Source organism: Columba livia, chromosome 1 (genome assembly GCF_036013475.1).
Source record: "Columba livia isolate bColLiv1 breed racing homer chromosome 1, bColLiv1.pat.W.v2, whole genome shotgun sequence".
Classification (NCBI taxonomy): Eukaryota; Metazoa; Chordata; class Aves; order Columbiformes; family Columbidae; genus Columba; species Columba livia.
In genome coordinates this window covers 64556981-64573530 of record NC_088602.1, presented here as the reverse complement: position 1 = coordinate 64573530, position 16550 = coordinate 64556981, and the positions used below count along the sequence as shown (strand labels likewise).

Genomic DNA, 16550 nt, shown 5'->3' with positions numbered 1-16550 from the left:
TGCTGTGTATCTTTGGGCAGCTGGAATCCGTCCATGAAAACAGATCTGTGTAGAGCTAATTCTAACTCTTCTCTGCTGTAAAGGTGTAGCATAGGGTGCACAAAAGAAAGGTGCTGCAAAACAGCATTGGTAACATTTTTGTTTTTCCCAAGTGATTCATGTTTAGACAAACTCAATTGCTGCTTACTCCTCTATTCTTTGCTGGTTTTGTATAGATATAAATGAATGTGAAGAAAAGCTCTGTGAACAGACCTGTGTCAACTCACTGGGGAGTTACACCTGTCATTGCGATGGCAGAGGGGGAGTGAAACTTTCCCAGGACATGAACACGTGTGAGGTATGTTAGTCTTTGTTGCCATAACTGCAGAACAGACATTTATTTTACATTGCAATTAAGAATAACTGATGAAGCTCTGGACCAAAGCCATTTGAGTTGAGTGACCAATAGGAGGGAATCAAATTGCCAAGGCCATGTGAGCTGGGGACAGTAGCTCTCTTGAAAAGAAGGGTCTCGTTACACTTGTAGAGGAGGAAGTTCATTTGAAGTCTGTCTTCTCAGGCTTATCCTGTCCCCATTCAAAAAAGCATGACAGCAATAACCCTGCCAGCCCTCTGTTTGGTGATGCATTACCTCTGACTGCACAAGCTTTTCCGAATTCTGTGTTAGGACATGGGGTAATGTCCCTGGGGACATTCAGAGGGAAAATTCAGGATAGACAAGAGGAAGACAGTTTTTACACTGAGGGTGGTGAAACACTGGCCCAGGTTGCCCAGAGAGGTGGTAGATGCCCCATCCCTGGAGACATTCCAGGCCAGGCTGGACGGGGCTCTGAGCAACCTGATCTAGTTGCAGATGTCCCTGCTCATTGCAGGGGCTTGGACTAGATGACTTTTAAGGTTCCTTCTAACCCAAACTATTCTATGATTCTATGAATTAGACAAAGTAGGATGGTGAATAGGTTTCTCAGGGTGTATGGTGTAAGTTATGAACCAGCACTTCCACTTGACACTTTTGTCCTCCAAGAATTTGAGATGGGTGGGCTTCAGTGGCACAGGCTGTCTCTTGGGAAACCAACTAACAGCAAGTTCTTAGTACATCTTTTGTTGCAGGCACAACATTTTCAGTAGGAAGCATTAGGCTGTACCAGTATAGTTCCATTTTGCAACAGGAAAACATTCCTCCAAGGCACAGAGGAGGGAGGGGGGAAGGAAAGAGAAAATTATCTTAGTAACAAAACAACTGTATTTTGAGAGTATAAACATTAAAGTGCCCTAACCTACTATATGTATAGCAACTACATGAGAAAAGAAGAGGAGACATACTCTCTGATTCTCTTTCTGCTGCATTAGAAGAATAAGTACTCAAAAATGTGTTTTGATTATAGAACATAATACCATGTGTGCCTTTTGCTGTTGGAAAAAGTATTAAATCCTTGTACCTGGGGAGGATGTTCAGTGGCACTCCTGTTATCAGGCTGCGCTTCAAAAGGAAACAACCCACGAGGTGAGGACAATTTAGAACGACAGTCGAATGTGCTGTCTGCTTTAATGCATGCCATGGAGTTGAGTCGTTACAATAACGATAATTCCTATGATCATCCTTATTTGTTTGGACTATGGAGTCCTGTAAGGTGAAACATTATTCAAACCAGCAATTTAGAAAGGCAACCTTGACCACAGAGCCCCTAGGATAATTACTGAAGTACAATAACATGTTCTTCACTCTTGATGCTAGTTTAAAATCCACATTTGCAGCTAAGTCTTTCAGGAATGCATTAAAAGCTAGTATAACGGAGCTTTATAACTGCTAGAATTGATGCTATCTGTATGGAAAGTACTCTGTGGTTTTTGAACTCTGCATAACTAATTTATTTCTTGGCACCTGTGCGGTCAGACTTGTGGCTGAGTTCGACTTTAGAACCTTTGATCCTGAAGGTATCCTTTTCTTTGCTGGAGGCCATCAAGACAGCACATGGGTAGTCTTGGCTTTGCGCAAAGGACGACTAGAGCTGCAGCTGAAATACAATGGAATAGGCCGTGTGACAAGCAGCGGACCGCTTATCAACCATGGCATGTGGCAAACGGTGAGTCCAGACCGATGCTGAGGTCTAACCTCTCCTTGGCTGGTTCCTGATGGGCTCTGTCAAGTGCAGCTAGACTTCCTGTGTTGTTGAGAAGATGCTTTCCCAGCCTATCTATCCATTCAGTGCATGCCAGTACATTATATATTATAAAGTGAGAATGGGATATTTTTCCTAACAAATTGTATTATACTTTATATCCATTGCAAACTAGACTGCATCACTAATTTGAACAACCAGAGCAGACACAGTGCCTTTAAGATGCAGCAGCACTAAGCTGACTTCATGTTGGTTTGAGAAGATGCTCTCTGGGTGAGATTTGGGAGTAAGAAGGAAGTCACTTGGTTTGTTCAGCCTGGAGAAGAGGAGACTGAGGGGACACCTCATGGCGGCTACAGCTTCCTCACAAGGGGAGGAGGAGGGGCAGGCGCTGATCTCTTCTCTCTGGTGACCAGTGACAGGACCCAAGGGAATGGCAGGAAGATGTGCCAGGGGAAGTTTAGGTTGGACATTAGGAAAAGGTTCTTCCCCGAGAGGGTGGTGGAGCACTGGAACAGGCTCCCCAGGGAGGTGTCATGGCCCCAAGCCTGACAGTGTTCAAGAAGAGACTGGACAACACCCTCAGACACATGGTGTGAACTGTGGGGTTGTCCTGTGCAGGAACAGGAGTTGGACTCGATGATCCTTGTGGGTCCCTTCCAGGTCAGGACATTCTATAAACTCAGTAGCTGTTCTCTTAAAGAAGTTTCCGAAGGTGTTTTGTTTACTGTATGGTGCACATGGTTGTTTTTGTTTATTCAGATGTTTGTTTGTTTGTTTACTCATGGGACTCAGATTGTCTGAGCCCTCGACGAATCTCTAATGCTCCAGTATCCTTTTTTAAACTCCTCACGCTTTTTTATATCCAAAATAGTCCACTTCCCTTGTAAAGATGTTGGGGTCCTTGTAAAGTTTCATGTTCCTGACACTCTCTCAGAACATCTGGTGATTCTGGAAGCATCATGGTTGCTGCCATTTGTGACAGGATCATGAAAAGCATCTTGTAGTATGATCTAGAGTAGATTAAGAATTTATGTGTGCCTTTTCACTTCTGCCTTTTCCTCTCCTTTCATTTTTTCTTACTTAAATAGATCTTTTGACTTTTAAGTTGATGTGTATCTTGGGGAGTGGGTGGGAAGTTCTCAGCTAACTCACACGAGACAACTACAGATACTGGTAAATCTGAATAGTTTTCTGTTTTATATTTTTTAGTATAAAATAATTCAGAATTATATGTTAAAGAAAAAAACAAGGTAGGAAGAAAAATTTGTTTCTAATGAGTGGTCCTTGAGTGCATTCACTGTCAACTGCTGATATATGGTAATATTTCCAACAGATGAGGTGATGTTTAATTTTACAGTTACTGAAACAATTTTAGATTCCAAATGGAGATCTGTAGAGGTTCAGCACAGCTGTAGATAAAATGTGTGGCACGCTATATCTTTACAGGTAGGAATAGCCTCAAGCCAGTTCTTACTAAATTTCTTGTAAGATTTGTTCTGCTGATTTGAAATATGGCAATTGTAATTGCCTGCACAGAGAGCACAGTGACAGAAGATGTGAAAAGCAGAGTTGACGCCACAACAAAAAGCAGTCATTACTGAGCCAAGCCATTTAACACAGGAGTGTAACATACTTGCTAAGTGCCAGACCTCATTATGAAGTATTTACAAATTTTCTCCCAGTTTGGGGGAGCTATCTGCGATGTATTTTCTTTCTTCAAGTAATACAAAAGTGCTCAAACAGATAGGAGTTACAGGGTAAACAAAGGCTGTGCTTGCTTTCTGCAGGGAGAGAAGGCAGTATGATAAAAGCAAGTATCATTTTTAGGCAAGAATGGGTCTCCTGCCAGCCATCATCTCAGGGCTCTTATCCACAGGTACCATCATAACCAACAAATTGGTTGGGTTGCTGCAGCAACGCACTCTTTGTGCAGATTTTCAAGACTGTATAAATCCCCTAGGGACTCTTCCCCAAGGCTTTTGGGGACAGTGCAGATGGAGCTGGGTGGTGTGGGTAGACAGGAGCCAGGCCAAAGGTGGGGCAGAGGTTCCCCTGCAGCCAGCAGTGCTGCCTGGCACATGGCCTGGCAGCTGCCAAGATGTAGCATGGCATGGGCAAACCAGAGGGCATTCTGCAGCTCTGGTGACTGTCTCCCAGAGAGAAACTGTTGATGTTGTGCCTGATGCTGGCCAAATGCAGAAGGAGTTACCCACAGATGAATGGCAGCAGGAGGAAGAAGCCTTTGGTCTCTTGACTTTGTGGTTGACCCACCTCTGAGACTTGGGATGCTGCTTTCATTGCTGGGGTGCTGCTGATTTCTCCTTTCTCTGCTCTGCTTTCTTATTCCTTGCCTCCACCCTGCAGGTGCTGTGTTCTCTTCTTAACATCCAGCATCTTTCCTCTCTCTAAATGCCATTTAATCTGTATGACTGAGCCATACGACTATAAATCTGCCCCTCCATTTTATCCCTTCCCTCATTTCTCCTTTTCTCTCTGTCCGGTTGAGGAGGGGTTATTTCTTTTTATGTGTCTCCTTTTATAAAACATGTAGCCACACATTTCATTGTGAGTACCGTCTTGTTTGTACTTTTCAGCTCCATATTCTGTGAAGCACAAACCCCAACAACCTTCAGAGGTCACAGTCCAGGCTCAAATGCATTTTGGGAGCTTCAGTCTGGGCTTCAGTGTGCTCAGGATCAAGCCCTTAGTTTTGGTTAGACCTAGAACAATGGAGTTTGGGTACTGGTGGGAATTTCATAGGGGTTGTGAGAAAACAGTAATCTTACTATTTAACTTTCAACAGATGAAAAAAACAATGGCTATTTAAAAGCAAAACATGAGAATCAGCATGAGCAGTGTGTGTTTTCTGGTCTCTTGAGCAAAAGTTTCATACTTTTATGGAAATATGAAGGTATTTTCAAAACTTCAGGCCAATATTTCTACCTAGGTATTTTCTCTGATGTTGATCCCTCCTAATCTATTTTTAAATGATCTTTCCCAGCATTGCAAAGACAAACAAGCAACCCTCAGGAAAAAACTTCTGATGTAGTTATTTGTGTGTAATCCAGCTGGATGAAGTGGCCGGTATGAACTGATGATAGTAGAGAGCCACAAGCACCTTCTGTTTGTTTTGCATTTCCAAAAAAAGTCATCATTTTGTCTTATTTTCAACGTCTGGTTTAGCACTGGCATGAGGACAGTATGGTTAGCAAAAATAATAACCTACCTGCGCTGTTAAATGTCAGAACTGAGGGTTAAGCAATCGCAAGCGGTTTCGTGTTTGGCTTTAACCCTGCAGCTGCCTGTCGTCCCATCCCTTTTCAGTGCTGCCCACTTGCTTTTCAGCAGAGAGCAGGCAGGCTGGCTCTGTGCTGTGGGGTATCCAGGGCATAACCCAAAACATAAAGCTCACTGCCCTTATGGCTAACCGTACGGGAACACTTAGCGGTGGGACCTGCCTGCCTGATCCTCCCCAAGCACACCATGGCAGGCAGCAGCTGCTCCTTGCAACAGGAGGAAGGTATTACAGCAGTCTGCTAAACATCGAAATCCTTCCCTTTTGGTTTGTAGGTGACCGCAGTGCACCAGCAATTAAGCTTTGAACATAAGGGAACCGCAGCTGAAACTGCCAGAGGGCAGCGGGAATTAGGCAGAATGTCATTTCCTAAACTGGAATTTGTTAAGAGCTGCCACTGGGATTAACCCCTTCTCCTCTGGAAGTTTCCATGGATTCGGTTTTGTTTATATTAATGATCAGAAGTGGCTAAGAACTCAGACTAATGTTTTAAAACTTCTATGCTATTACTTATAATATGATCTAATAAAATTTTCAAAGACCCTGAATTTTGGTGGCCCTGCAAGCTGCAGGATTTATTCACAGCGCACACACAGTACACGCGTTGCTGCAGCTGGCTTTTCCCCGTTCCTGTTTGCTCCGTGGCTTCCCATTATCCATGCTAGGAGCAGGGAGGTGCTCTGCCCCAGCTTCTTGTGATGCTCTGCACCCTGGTGCCTTAGGGCAGCAGTGACCATCCGAGTGAGTTTTGAGCCTGCTAGCCAGTGTAGCTAAGCCAGTTTGGCTGTGGCTGCCAAGATCTGTGGGCTAAAGTTCCCACCCACGGAGTGGATTTTACCACCTGCCAATGCTTAAAAAAAGCCTGTTTGAGACTGGCTTGTGTGTCTCCGTGGAACGTGGTGGGGAGACATTTGTGCCACTTTAAACAAGGAAGCTTCAGACAAGTAAATTCATGTCCCGTAGGATATAGCACAGAGCAACACACCAGGTGTAAACAGTGTTTTAGCAATATAAACCAGAAAGTACTGGAATCCACAAGAGAAGAAAAAAGTTTGATGTTCTATGAATAATCTTCTCGAATATCAAATTCCATTAATCTTCATTGCTGAAGACTGCAATCCAAAGGGAGTGTCCAGGAGTAAACCTCCTCAACTCTCTGATCCTTTACATCACAGCCATAGAGGCCGAGCTCAGTGTGGCTACTGGAAACAATTTTGGGGCAGCTGCTCTCAAAAGGCAAAGAGAAAGATGCTCATGACATAACCTGCTAGCAGGGAGAAGGAAGAACGTGTCTAAACAGCTGCTGAAACAGATACTGGGTTCTGTAGAGCGGCTCACTGATGGAGGCAGCATCTGGGTGTCCCAGGGAACGGAGCTGTAAGGATGAAGAGTGGTTAGGTAGGGTGTCTGTCATGGAGTCGGAAGGAGTGCTATGTTGGAGATAATCAAACAGAGGAGGTGCACTCCTTTCTTCTCTGCAGGAAAGAAGGGGTTGTTTTCTTCTACAGCCACAGAATCACCCCATTGGCAGCAGGACCCGGGTCCCAAGGCACAGAATCCATGCTGCCGTTCAGCAGCCCGCTGCGTGTCAGCTTTCTGCTTCGCCTCCTCCTCTTCCTCCACAGAGCTGTCTGCTTTATAGTTCAGCCTGGTCATAATTAAAATTACAATTTATTTTTTTTAATATTTCAGTTGTGATAGAATCTTCCTAGAAGTAGCTCTTCAGATACAAGGAGGTAAAACCTGCAAAGACATTTTTGAGATGACAAATTGTTTCCCATTTTTATTGCCTTCTCAAGGATGACATCTTCTATTGTTTTTTCAGCAGTCAGTATTCGAAATGTAGATTTAGTGTGGCTGGAAGGCTTCTGCATTATCTTTCACTGGTCCAATTGAAATAAATCTTCGGATCTGTCTTTCCAGCTTTTCCTTTCACATGCAGTTGCAGTAGGAAGTTTCTCATTAATAACTCGTTACTGTGTTTACATTTTGCATAGAGGAGCCTACAAATGTCATATAGTTAATCCACTCATTTTTTGTGTGGCTGTTTTGAAGTAGCTGGGCTGTCTTCACCATTATGTCAAGCCCACGTTGCTGTCTAGAGTAAAGATTTACATATCAAGGTGGAATGTCACTTAAAAGGTGGACAGAGAGGCTTGGGGACTTTCTGTGTCTTAAGGATTCTACTAATGGTGTCTGTCCTTCAGTTGAAGCTGCTGATATTAAGTTCTTTTTATCCTGAATTATTCTATTTGCAATTTTACTTTTTCAGATCTCTGTTGAAGAACTTGAAAGAAGTTTGGTTATAAAGGTCAACAGGGATGCAGTTATGAAAATAGCTGTCTCAGGGGATCTGTTTACTCTAGACAAAGGACTGTATCAGCTGAATTTGACAGTAGGAGGCATTCCTTTCAAAACAAAGGACCTTGTCCTGCCGGTAAGCATAGCATGATCACTCATGTTGTTTTGCATGCCTGAAGGGCTTGATTTCATCTTCCCTTGGGGTAATGTAGGTCCTTTCTGAGAGCAGTTCAGTCTGCCCTGAAGCAGGTGGAATTATCACCTTCTGGATGCAGCTTTCTGTCCATTGAATATAGAGGGAGGCTAAGCCAGTGAGACTCCTGTGTTTTTGATAGATAAATCTGGGTGAGATGTATCCTTTCTCACCAAAAAACTGGAGCACATGACAAAATTAACAGTGGTCATGCTGGCTTGGAGACCATGGGTGGCCCTGGTGGGTCAGTGGGCAGACCCCTGGGTGAGGGTACCAGTGTGCCCACTACATCTGGAAGCTGCATTGGGGGCATTTTTTCTGTTGTGAATGAAGTTTGTGCCTCGTGCATATTCTCTCACAGTTTTGCTGCTTGTGTTTGCTCTTTAGTAAGACCCAAGGAAGAAACAGAAGCTTTTTTTTCTTTATTTCCTCCTAATCCAAGTATATCAGGCACATGAATAAAAGTTTAGGCACTCTTAGCTGAGATTGGATTATTCCTGTGTTTCTGACATAGCTGCTGTTCAGGCTGTTTTGAATGTCCACCACACACAGACCTGGCACCTTGAAACCCAAATTGGCATCTCTTTATTTCTAAATGAGGTGACAAGCTTGCAGCTCTGTTAATGGGAGTGCAGCTGCTGAGGAAGGCTCCTGTTCCTCACAAAAAGTCATTCAGGGACGCTGCTTGTCTGAAACATTAAGCCTGGGGTGTGGTCTGAATATAGGATTGAGAGCCAGAAACTCCTGAGGTTTTTATCCTGGCTCAGACACTTAATTCTCTCCCTGCTTCATTTAATTGAGTGTAATGGTGCTGATTTATACACTTTGCGAAGAGCCATCTCTTTACATACTGTCTCACATTGTAATGTTGACACTTGGTACGGGATAACATAACTAGAAGCTGGCAAGAACAAGGTGTGTACAGGGTGGTGTGCCCATCTTGTGGCTCAGGCACCCCTCCCTTAAGCCAGAACCCAACAATTTGTGCCATGACCAGGTCCAACATCTTGTGTGTCATGAAGCCTGTTTGCAATGATACAAAGGATTGTTTTGTGGTTTTATTTTTATAATTCAAGTTAGCCTTCAGCATTTGCAATTCAGAATTACAGGAGTTATAAAACCTAGACTACAGGGGTTTAAAAGTAAGTTGCACTGATGATGTGCAGTGTGTAGAAGCAGCTAACAGAATCAATACAATCAAATCAGCACCTGCATTAGCTAGTGCCCTTCTGTCCTGTGGAGATAAGCTGGGCTCAAGAGAGTTTCCTGGGGAATACTGACCAGTTACTTGCTTGGAGTTACAGGACTAGAGATGCCGCCAGTTGGTTTGCATGTGCCTAACACATCAAAATGATTTCTTCTATTTAGTATCATGATATAACTCAGTTTTCCTCTGCACCCAAAATCAGTTGTTCTTCACTGAACAGGGCTTTGAGATGTGAGATACTGCTTTATCTTCCTAGATAAACCCTCGGCTGGATGGTTGTATGCGGGCATGGAACTGGCTGAATGGGGAGGACACCACTATCCAAGAGACCATAAAGATGAATGAAAAGATGCAGTGCTTTTCTGTAGCAGGACGGGGTTCTTTCTATCCTGGCCGAGGCTTTGCTGTGTTTAATCTTACTTACAGTAAGTACTTTATTTTATTTCTGACCTGTTGTCCTGCTATTAACCATACTTGGTTAATAAGCAGTTTAAAACTTACATGTATGCCAGACTCAGTGTTGACTGATGCAGAAAAGACTGGCAGCTGTGGATGGAGAAGGAATAGCTAAACTTGTGGTTCATAGCGAAGGAAGGCCCATATATGACAGTTAAAGCCAGAATGAATATGACCAGGATTGATATGCCTCTCTCTCTGTGTAGCACATCCAGGCTGATTCCAGCTCATCCTCAGCGTTCAGGGCTTCACATCCCTCTGTCAGCAGCATTAGTGGTTCCAGCACTATCCGCTGTTTTCTTTTAAAGAGGGAGAGCTGTAAGCCATTGTGCTATATCTTGAGTTTATGACAGACAGAAAATCAGTATTGTCTGTAGCAAAATGTCCAACATCAGATTCACTTCTAATCATTAAGTGGTACTCATTATACTTGGGACAACCACATTAAGTATATCTCTGATACAAGCTGAATGAAATTGGCCTACATATAGTAATAACAAGTTTCAAAATGAACTCAGTCATATTAATTTAGCACTCAGAAAGACTCCTTTTTGTTGTTCTGGGTTATTCTGTTTGTGTATATCTGTGATCAACTGTCAGTATTTTTAAACTCATGCAAATGCTAACTATCTATTTTAGTTTTGTGTGCAAGTCCTCTGCAGAAGCCTTCTGTGCATCATTGTGTGGATTTTTCTGCTGTGCCATTGTAAATTAGGGGGTATCAGGTGTTTGTTGTCTCGTTTACCACATGGATTCAAAAGCTGCGAAGTAGAGACAATGAAGCATCTGAAGTGCAGATGACAACACTCAGCAGAGATGAGGCCTCAGCACCTGCATTTTTATATTCGTTTTTCTACAAACAATAATCCTCTCTCTTTATTTTTGCTTGTAAGGGCAAGCTTTATAAATAACTTATTTATTGTATTTCCGATGTGGTGAACCAGCATAGATAATACCATGTAGGGAGGCTGCAGAAACAGTATTGAAATCTTTCTTTGCAGCCAGCATCAGCTTCTAAGTTATAAGGGAAGTAGGTCAGTAAGAAAGATGTCAGAGAGTTTAATTCAGAGTTCAGCAGGTGAGATAAAACATCCCATGCTTCTGAGAGGCTGGTGATCAGGAAGTTATTAGGTAGGTGATCAGTGTAGTATGCTTATATCTTTTTTCAGTTTAACACAGGCTTTCATAGAAATGTTTAGTTTATGACAAATTTGGACTTGGATTCCTTAGTGATCTTTGGACAGTCAAGAACGATGCAAAAATTAGATATCTTGCAGCAGTTCTTTGAATGTGTTGGATTGACAGCCACAAGAATCTGAATTTCCATTTATGATAAAAAAGCTTAACCTTGTTCTTTGACATTCTGAAAGGCAGTAGACTGCAGAAGGTAACAAGAGGAAACGGATGCCATTTTCTTCTGTGCTTTTATATTCAGGTGCATTGGAAATTTTTTTTTTTAGTAGAAGAAATGTAGCAGTCCCTCCATACTCTCATCCATCTATCCTCCAGGCAGAAATTGTACAACCTACCCATTTGATCTGTTAGTCCTATGTTTGTCATGGTACACATTTCCTTTTCTGCAGTGCAACCCTCTTCTGGAAATGAAACCAAGACAAGTTGGGAAATAGAAGTAAATGCTGCAATTCAACCAGCAACAGATACTGGCGTGCTCTTTGCTCTGGTTACGGAAGAAGCGACTGTCCCTTTGTCACTGTCTCTGATTGACTATCATTCCACAAAAAAACTGAAACAACAGGTACAGACCTAAGCATTTTTCTAGAGAAGGCTCCTTGCTACTTTCTGGGAACTGGAAGTCATTCTCAAAAAACAGTTGTCAGGTTTGCTGCCTGCCTGCTTATTTGCACCCGTGAGTTCAGAACATGGTCTGAGACTGAGTTGCTTGGTGGTCACCAAAGTTCTCCCTCTTGTGGATACGTGTCAGACACTGCTAGGGATCTCTTTGCAGATGTGGTCTAGGTAAAAGATGGAACTGGTCTCTTGAATGCAGGCATATTTTGTTATGTTTTTCTGGCATAGAACCTGTTTGATGCCATAAGCAAATAATGGATGGAGCTCATCAGTCATAGCCCCAAGGTAATAAAGGGACAGGCTTAGGTGTCACTACAGGTGCTGTGAAAGGCCAGTTATGATGAAGTGCTGAAGTGACTGATTTAATGGTATTCATAATAAAGGGCTGGATTCTGGCATTAGATGAGTGTATAACCCACAAGCCAACTTTTCATTTACAGTACAGCAGCTCTAGTCTGTTTGGTTCCAGTGCAATGTAACAACCTCTGGAAGACCCACTGAGAACTCTCTCTGAGAAGACAGTGGTTATAACTAACTATTAGTCCCATGGGTTCATTGTTTTTTTTCATATATGCAAATGATCTCGGAACATGATCAGCAATAGTAATAAGGCTAATTTGTAAGAAGGCCACAGTGGGGTCATCCTGATCTTGCATAAGCATGGCTAGTCATATTTCTGCTCACTGCCTCTTTTTTCTTCTTTCCCCTTCTGTCCAGTTTATCATTGTGGCCTTGGAGAGCACAGTTGTGTCCAGACTGGCATTAAATGTCTGCGATAAGAAGGAACACTCTGTGGACATCCTCCTCAGGAAAGATCACTTATCCCTGAGGGTAGATGGGATAGTGGGAGAGAGTGAACTAAGCACCTCCGAGTTAGAGGACAGCCTGTCCATCTTGGAGAACTCTTTGCAGTCAACAGTGAAGACATACGTGGGAGGATTGCCAGGTGAGCACCTAGTTTTGTACCATGGGCTACAGACACGCAGCTCACCTCGCTGAGCTGCCAGTCAGGAAAACTGTCTCCATTCGTTCAAGCTGGAAGCCTCCTTCTCTGTTTCTGCTTGAGCAAGCTTTGTCTGCAAGGCAGTCATGCGTCCTTAACAGATGTGAGGGTGTGCTTGACAGTTATTTTTTTCCTGGGATGATTGTGTCCTTCTGAGGACAGAGGCAAACATAGAAAGAGGAAGTTTTGCTTATTTGGCAATAGGAATGATTTATCTGAAAGACAGCTGTAAGCAGGGTCATTGTCTTAAACCTGGTAAAATCCATAGGAGCTGAACCACAGGGTCCTGCAGTGCTTCACTAATGTAATGAGCATGTGTGAGCACTCCTTGAGGGAGCTACCAGGGCCTCACATTATTTTGACTGAAGCTTGGGAAGCCCAGCGTCTTGGTTCTCCCTGGCTGATGTTGTCTTTGAAATGATCACAGCACTACACAATTAACAGATGTCCTCCCAGCAGAGCGTACTTAGGGCACAAACAAAGGGCTACCACCATGTGTAGTTTTGCCGGCTTTTCAGCAACAACAAGGCTTCTTGTGGGAGGCCAGTTTACCCCTTGATTGTGAACCTGGAAGATGGAAATTTCATCTGAGTCATGAAACTTGGCTGAATTTTGGCCAAGTTTGGGGATTTGTTTCTCTTTGTGGCTGAACTGGTTTATCAGTTCCTATTGCTGAGGAATGCAAGTAGGGAAACACTTACGTCTCTGATGCACAGCAGTACATCCTATTTTATTGGTAGCAGCTAAGCAAAATCTTGCCTTTACTTGCCCAAGCAAGGGAGGGGCAGCAACGTTGGCCTCTTGGTAGGTGCTAGAGCAGTCAGGCTGGAAGAGGGTTGCTGAGGTGCATGTGTGCCAGGACACGATGTGACTGTTCCTGCCATGAACAAGAGTTTGCAGACTGTTTATGCCTATGATGTAAATGGCTCCTAGTGACACCTAAAAGGGGGAGGCCACACTCTGGGATGTTCACACACTGACAGGAGCAAGGCTGAGTGCTCAAATGTGACATTTTCTGGTGTCAGATTGAATTGTTCAAGCTGACCATTGCACAAGCAACAGGGTTCACCTGCTTTCTTTCAGGTAGCTCTCAAACACACAGCAGAGACTTTCACAGCCCAGAAGACAATCCCATTCTGTCGCCATCCTGATTTCTTTGTGGTTTGCTTAGTCTAACCATGCTGGATGAAGCACAGTTTTTAATTAGCCAGAACTAAGTGTGAGATACCAGAGCCGTGGCTGGTTAGACCCAGCTGGCTTCTGGAGGTTTGGCTGCTTTCCCCCTTTGATCTGTTCTTCTTGGCAATGGGAATTTCTGCCCGTAGTCTGCTTTTGCCATCGAGAGGAACCCAGCATTGCATCAAGAAACCTTGCCATTTGCCAAACAAATAAACATTTCAGCACTTTGGTTGGATTTATCACTCCGAGTGAAATAACTATACCAAATGGTCAGATCCAAGTGAGTTTGGCTCATTCAAATTTTGAAAACATTATGTCGTTTTTGTTTATTTCCTGGTTCCATACCCTGTGGAAAAAAATTACATATAGTGGTCACACTTAATGTCTTTATTCCACTTGTGACAATTTAAGAAATAATTCTAGGTCAAAATATGTAGTATGTGCCATCCTAAGTACAGCTAAAATTCCAGATGTGGAAGAAATATTATTTAGAGTTTCAAGAGATAAGAGGGAATGTAGAGGAATTCACTACATTTTCTATGGTATTTTCAGTTCTGATAAATCCTGAATTATGTAATTCATATAAAGCATAGGTGTTTTTCCAGGCAATGTGTATACTGTTGGGTGAAGGAGCCTTTAAACAAGTTTTCTCAGTCTTTACAAGACCATATTTCAGACAGATCCATTTCTAGTCATAACAGAAGATTAAATATTTGACCTGATTCGCAATTGTAACACAAAGAAAGTATTTTTTTTTTAATTATTTTTGGTAGTATCTTACAAACCCATCTCAAAGCCCACACTGTCTTTCAGTCAGCCCTGTGGCACATATAGCAGCAATCTGTGTGATTTTTAGTATCTCTTTGTGGCTTAGAGGTCCCACACAAATATTCTTTCTCTCAGTTCCAGAGCCTGTCCTCAGTCTGAGCTGTGTTTCTTCACATCAGCTTCAAATTTGGCCCTTCATGTCTGCAGGCAGAACCCTTTGAATTGCATATGTTCTCAGGTCAACAGGACAACCTATTGTTCAAGTTGTCCTTGCTTCACGTAAAGATAAGGAGTTTACTTAGCTACCCGAATCACTGCGAAGTTAAAGAATCTGTGAGACATTCATTGCTTTCCATTGCACAACTACTTTGACTAGGTTGGCTTTGGGTTGTAAAAAAAACAATAACCTTTTGGGAAGGGTAGAAGACACAGTTCATGTAAATTTCCATGTTGCTTTGTTACTGTGTGGGATTTTTGTTTATTTATGGTCAGAGTGTGTATGATGTTACAGAAGTTAGTAATCAGATTGACTAATTTCCTCTAGTCTCTTGGATGGTACTTAGTGGTTTCTTCCTTGCTAGTTGTTTTCTGCCTCTGGTGAACTGATTAAAAATGTGTCACCGGTGGATCTCCATAGAAAATATTAGTCTCGTTAACCTTAGCAACTCAACTGATGTATGCCAGCACCTTTCTGAGGTATGGCAGCAAGTCCAGCTAGTGGTAGAGGCTGCGCATAGGAGGAGCCTTCCTGTCATGAAGTTCTTCCGATAATCTTTTGGCAGACATTTTGAAGAGAGAGGGGGAGAGCATTAGAGGAAGGTGTAACAGCTACACTAGAGACAAAGTAGAGGCTCCAGAGATGGAGGGGGGGAAATGCTGAGAAGGAAAGCAGCATGAACACAGCGTGCAATTGTAGTGAAGCCTTGCGGCTGTGCAGCATGGAGTTTCCTCAGGACTGGAGGCCTTGCAGAGACACAGAGCAGCTGAGGAAGGGTTCAGAAGAGCTTTTGTGCACCAGAGCAGAGCGCGTGTTCCCCCATGTCTGGGATTGTGCTCCTGCCTTCTGCTGAGGGGTGTGAGGGGGAAGGAGAAATCCCAGAGTGGAGGAGAGTTTGAATTCCTTGAAATGATGCTCATCTGAGCATAGGTAGGGCAGGCATGTATTGAAAACCAGCCATCTGAGATGTTTGTCTGTGCTTTCACACAGACGTTCCTGTGACTTCCACTCCAGTCACCGCGTCCTACCACGGCTGCATGACCGTCAAGCTGAGCAACAAGGCGCTGGACTTAGACGAGGCTCTGTACAAGCACAGCGACATCACCTCACACTCCTGTCCTCCCGTCGAGGCAGGGCAGTAGGTACCACTGCAATGCGAAAGTTTTATATTCAGAAACTTTCAATGCTTTTCTTTTTTTTTAAAGATATAAATTATTCAGACCTACTGCACTGCGTGTATAGTTTCTCTTAAACACTGAAGTTATGTAGGAGCTACTGATCCTTGTGTCAGATTGATTATTGAAATACTCCATTGCTTTGAGGTTTAAAGGTTGTAATATATTTGTAAATAGTTCAGAAAACTAATATTAAAAAAGCCAAAAGTACAGAATATACCAAAAGTTAATGTTCTCTTTAGACTGTAAGAGACAGTTTTATCTGTAATGTGGAAAACCTGGTAATATATGAATGTGGACTGGAAGAAAAATAATAATTCTGTATTATTTTTTATTACCAAGCACTGCTTTCTGATTTGCAAAATATGAGAGAATAAAATATTTACATACAAGTTTTTAATTTACCTGTACTGAGATTATTCTATATTCTGTTATTTGGAGATAATAACTCAGGCTGTGCCTGATGTGAAGATTACGGGGCAGGGGCGCTGTTTGTTTAGTTTGGGTTTTTTTTTGTTTGGAGGTGGGTTTTTCCTTTAGTTTCTCTTTCTGTACCACGGGTAGAAGATGTAGCTGTGACAAGTCAACAGTAATAGGAAAAGAAAGTTGGGTTATCAGGAAGCAGTTAGAATAAAAGACTTAATAAGTTGAAAGCTATATGGCCTTTGTGTCAATAACTGCTGAAGCAAATTATGAGGTGTCAAGAACTGGGGGATAAAATCTGGAGATTACATATTTTTGCTGCTTAATTTTTTAGATAGGCTCATTCACTGTGAGCCTAGTGGGAGCAGAGAGGCTTGAGATCTTTAGAGTTAGACAGGCCA

At 42.8% G+C, this 16550-nt stretch overlaps 1 protein-coding gene across 1 annotated transcript in view; it reads left to right on the top strand.

Moving 5' to 3' along the window:
• The window catches only part of GAS6 (growth arrest specific 6), a 43056-nt gene extending 26926 nt beyond the window's left edge, over positions 1-16130 (top strand). The window contains exons 8-15 of the mRNA XM_065059541.1: positions 216-337; positions 1386-1504; positions 1895-2084; positions 7691-7855; positions 9376-9544; positions 11159-11331; positions 12102-12330; positions 15542-16130. Of these exons, the coding sequence (XP_064915613.1) occupies positions 216-337; positions 1386-1504; positions 1895-2084; positions 7691-7855; positions 9376-9544; positions 11159-11331; positions 12102-12330; positions 15542-15693 (1319 nt within the window). The 3' untranslated portion in view covers positions 15694-16130. The remainder of the gene's footprint in view (positions 1-215; positions 338-1385; positions 1505-1894; positions 2085-7690; positions 7856-9375; positions 9545-11158; positions 11332-12101; positions 12331-15541) is intronic.
• Positions 16131-16550: the final 420 nt, after the last annotated feature.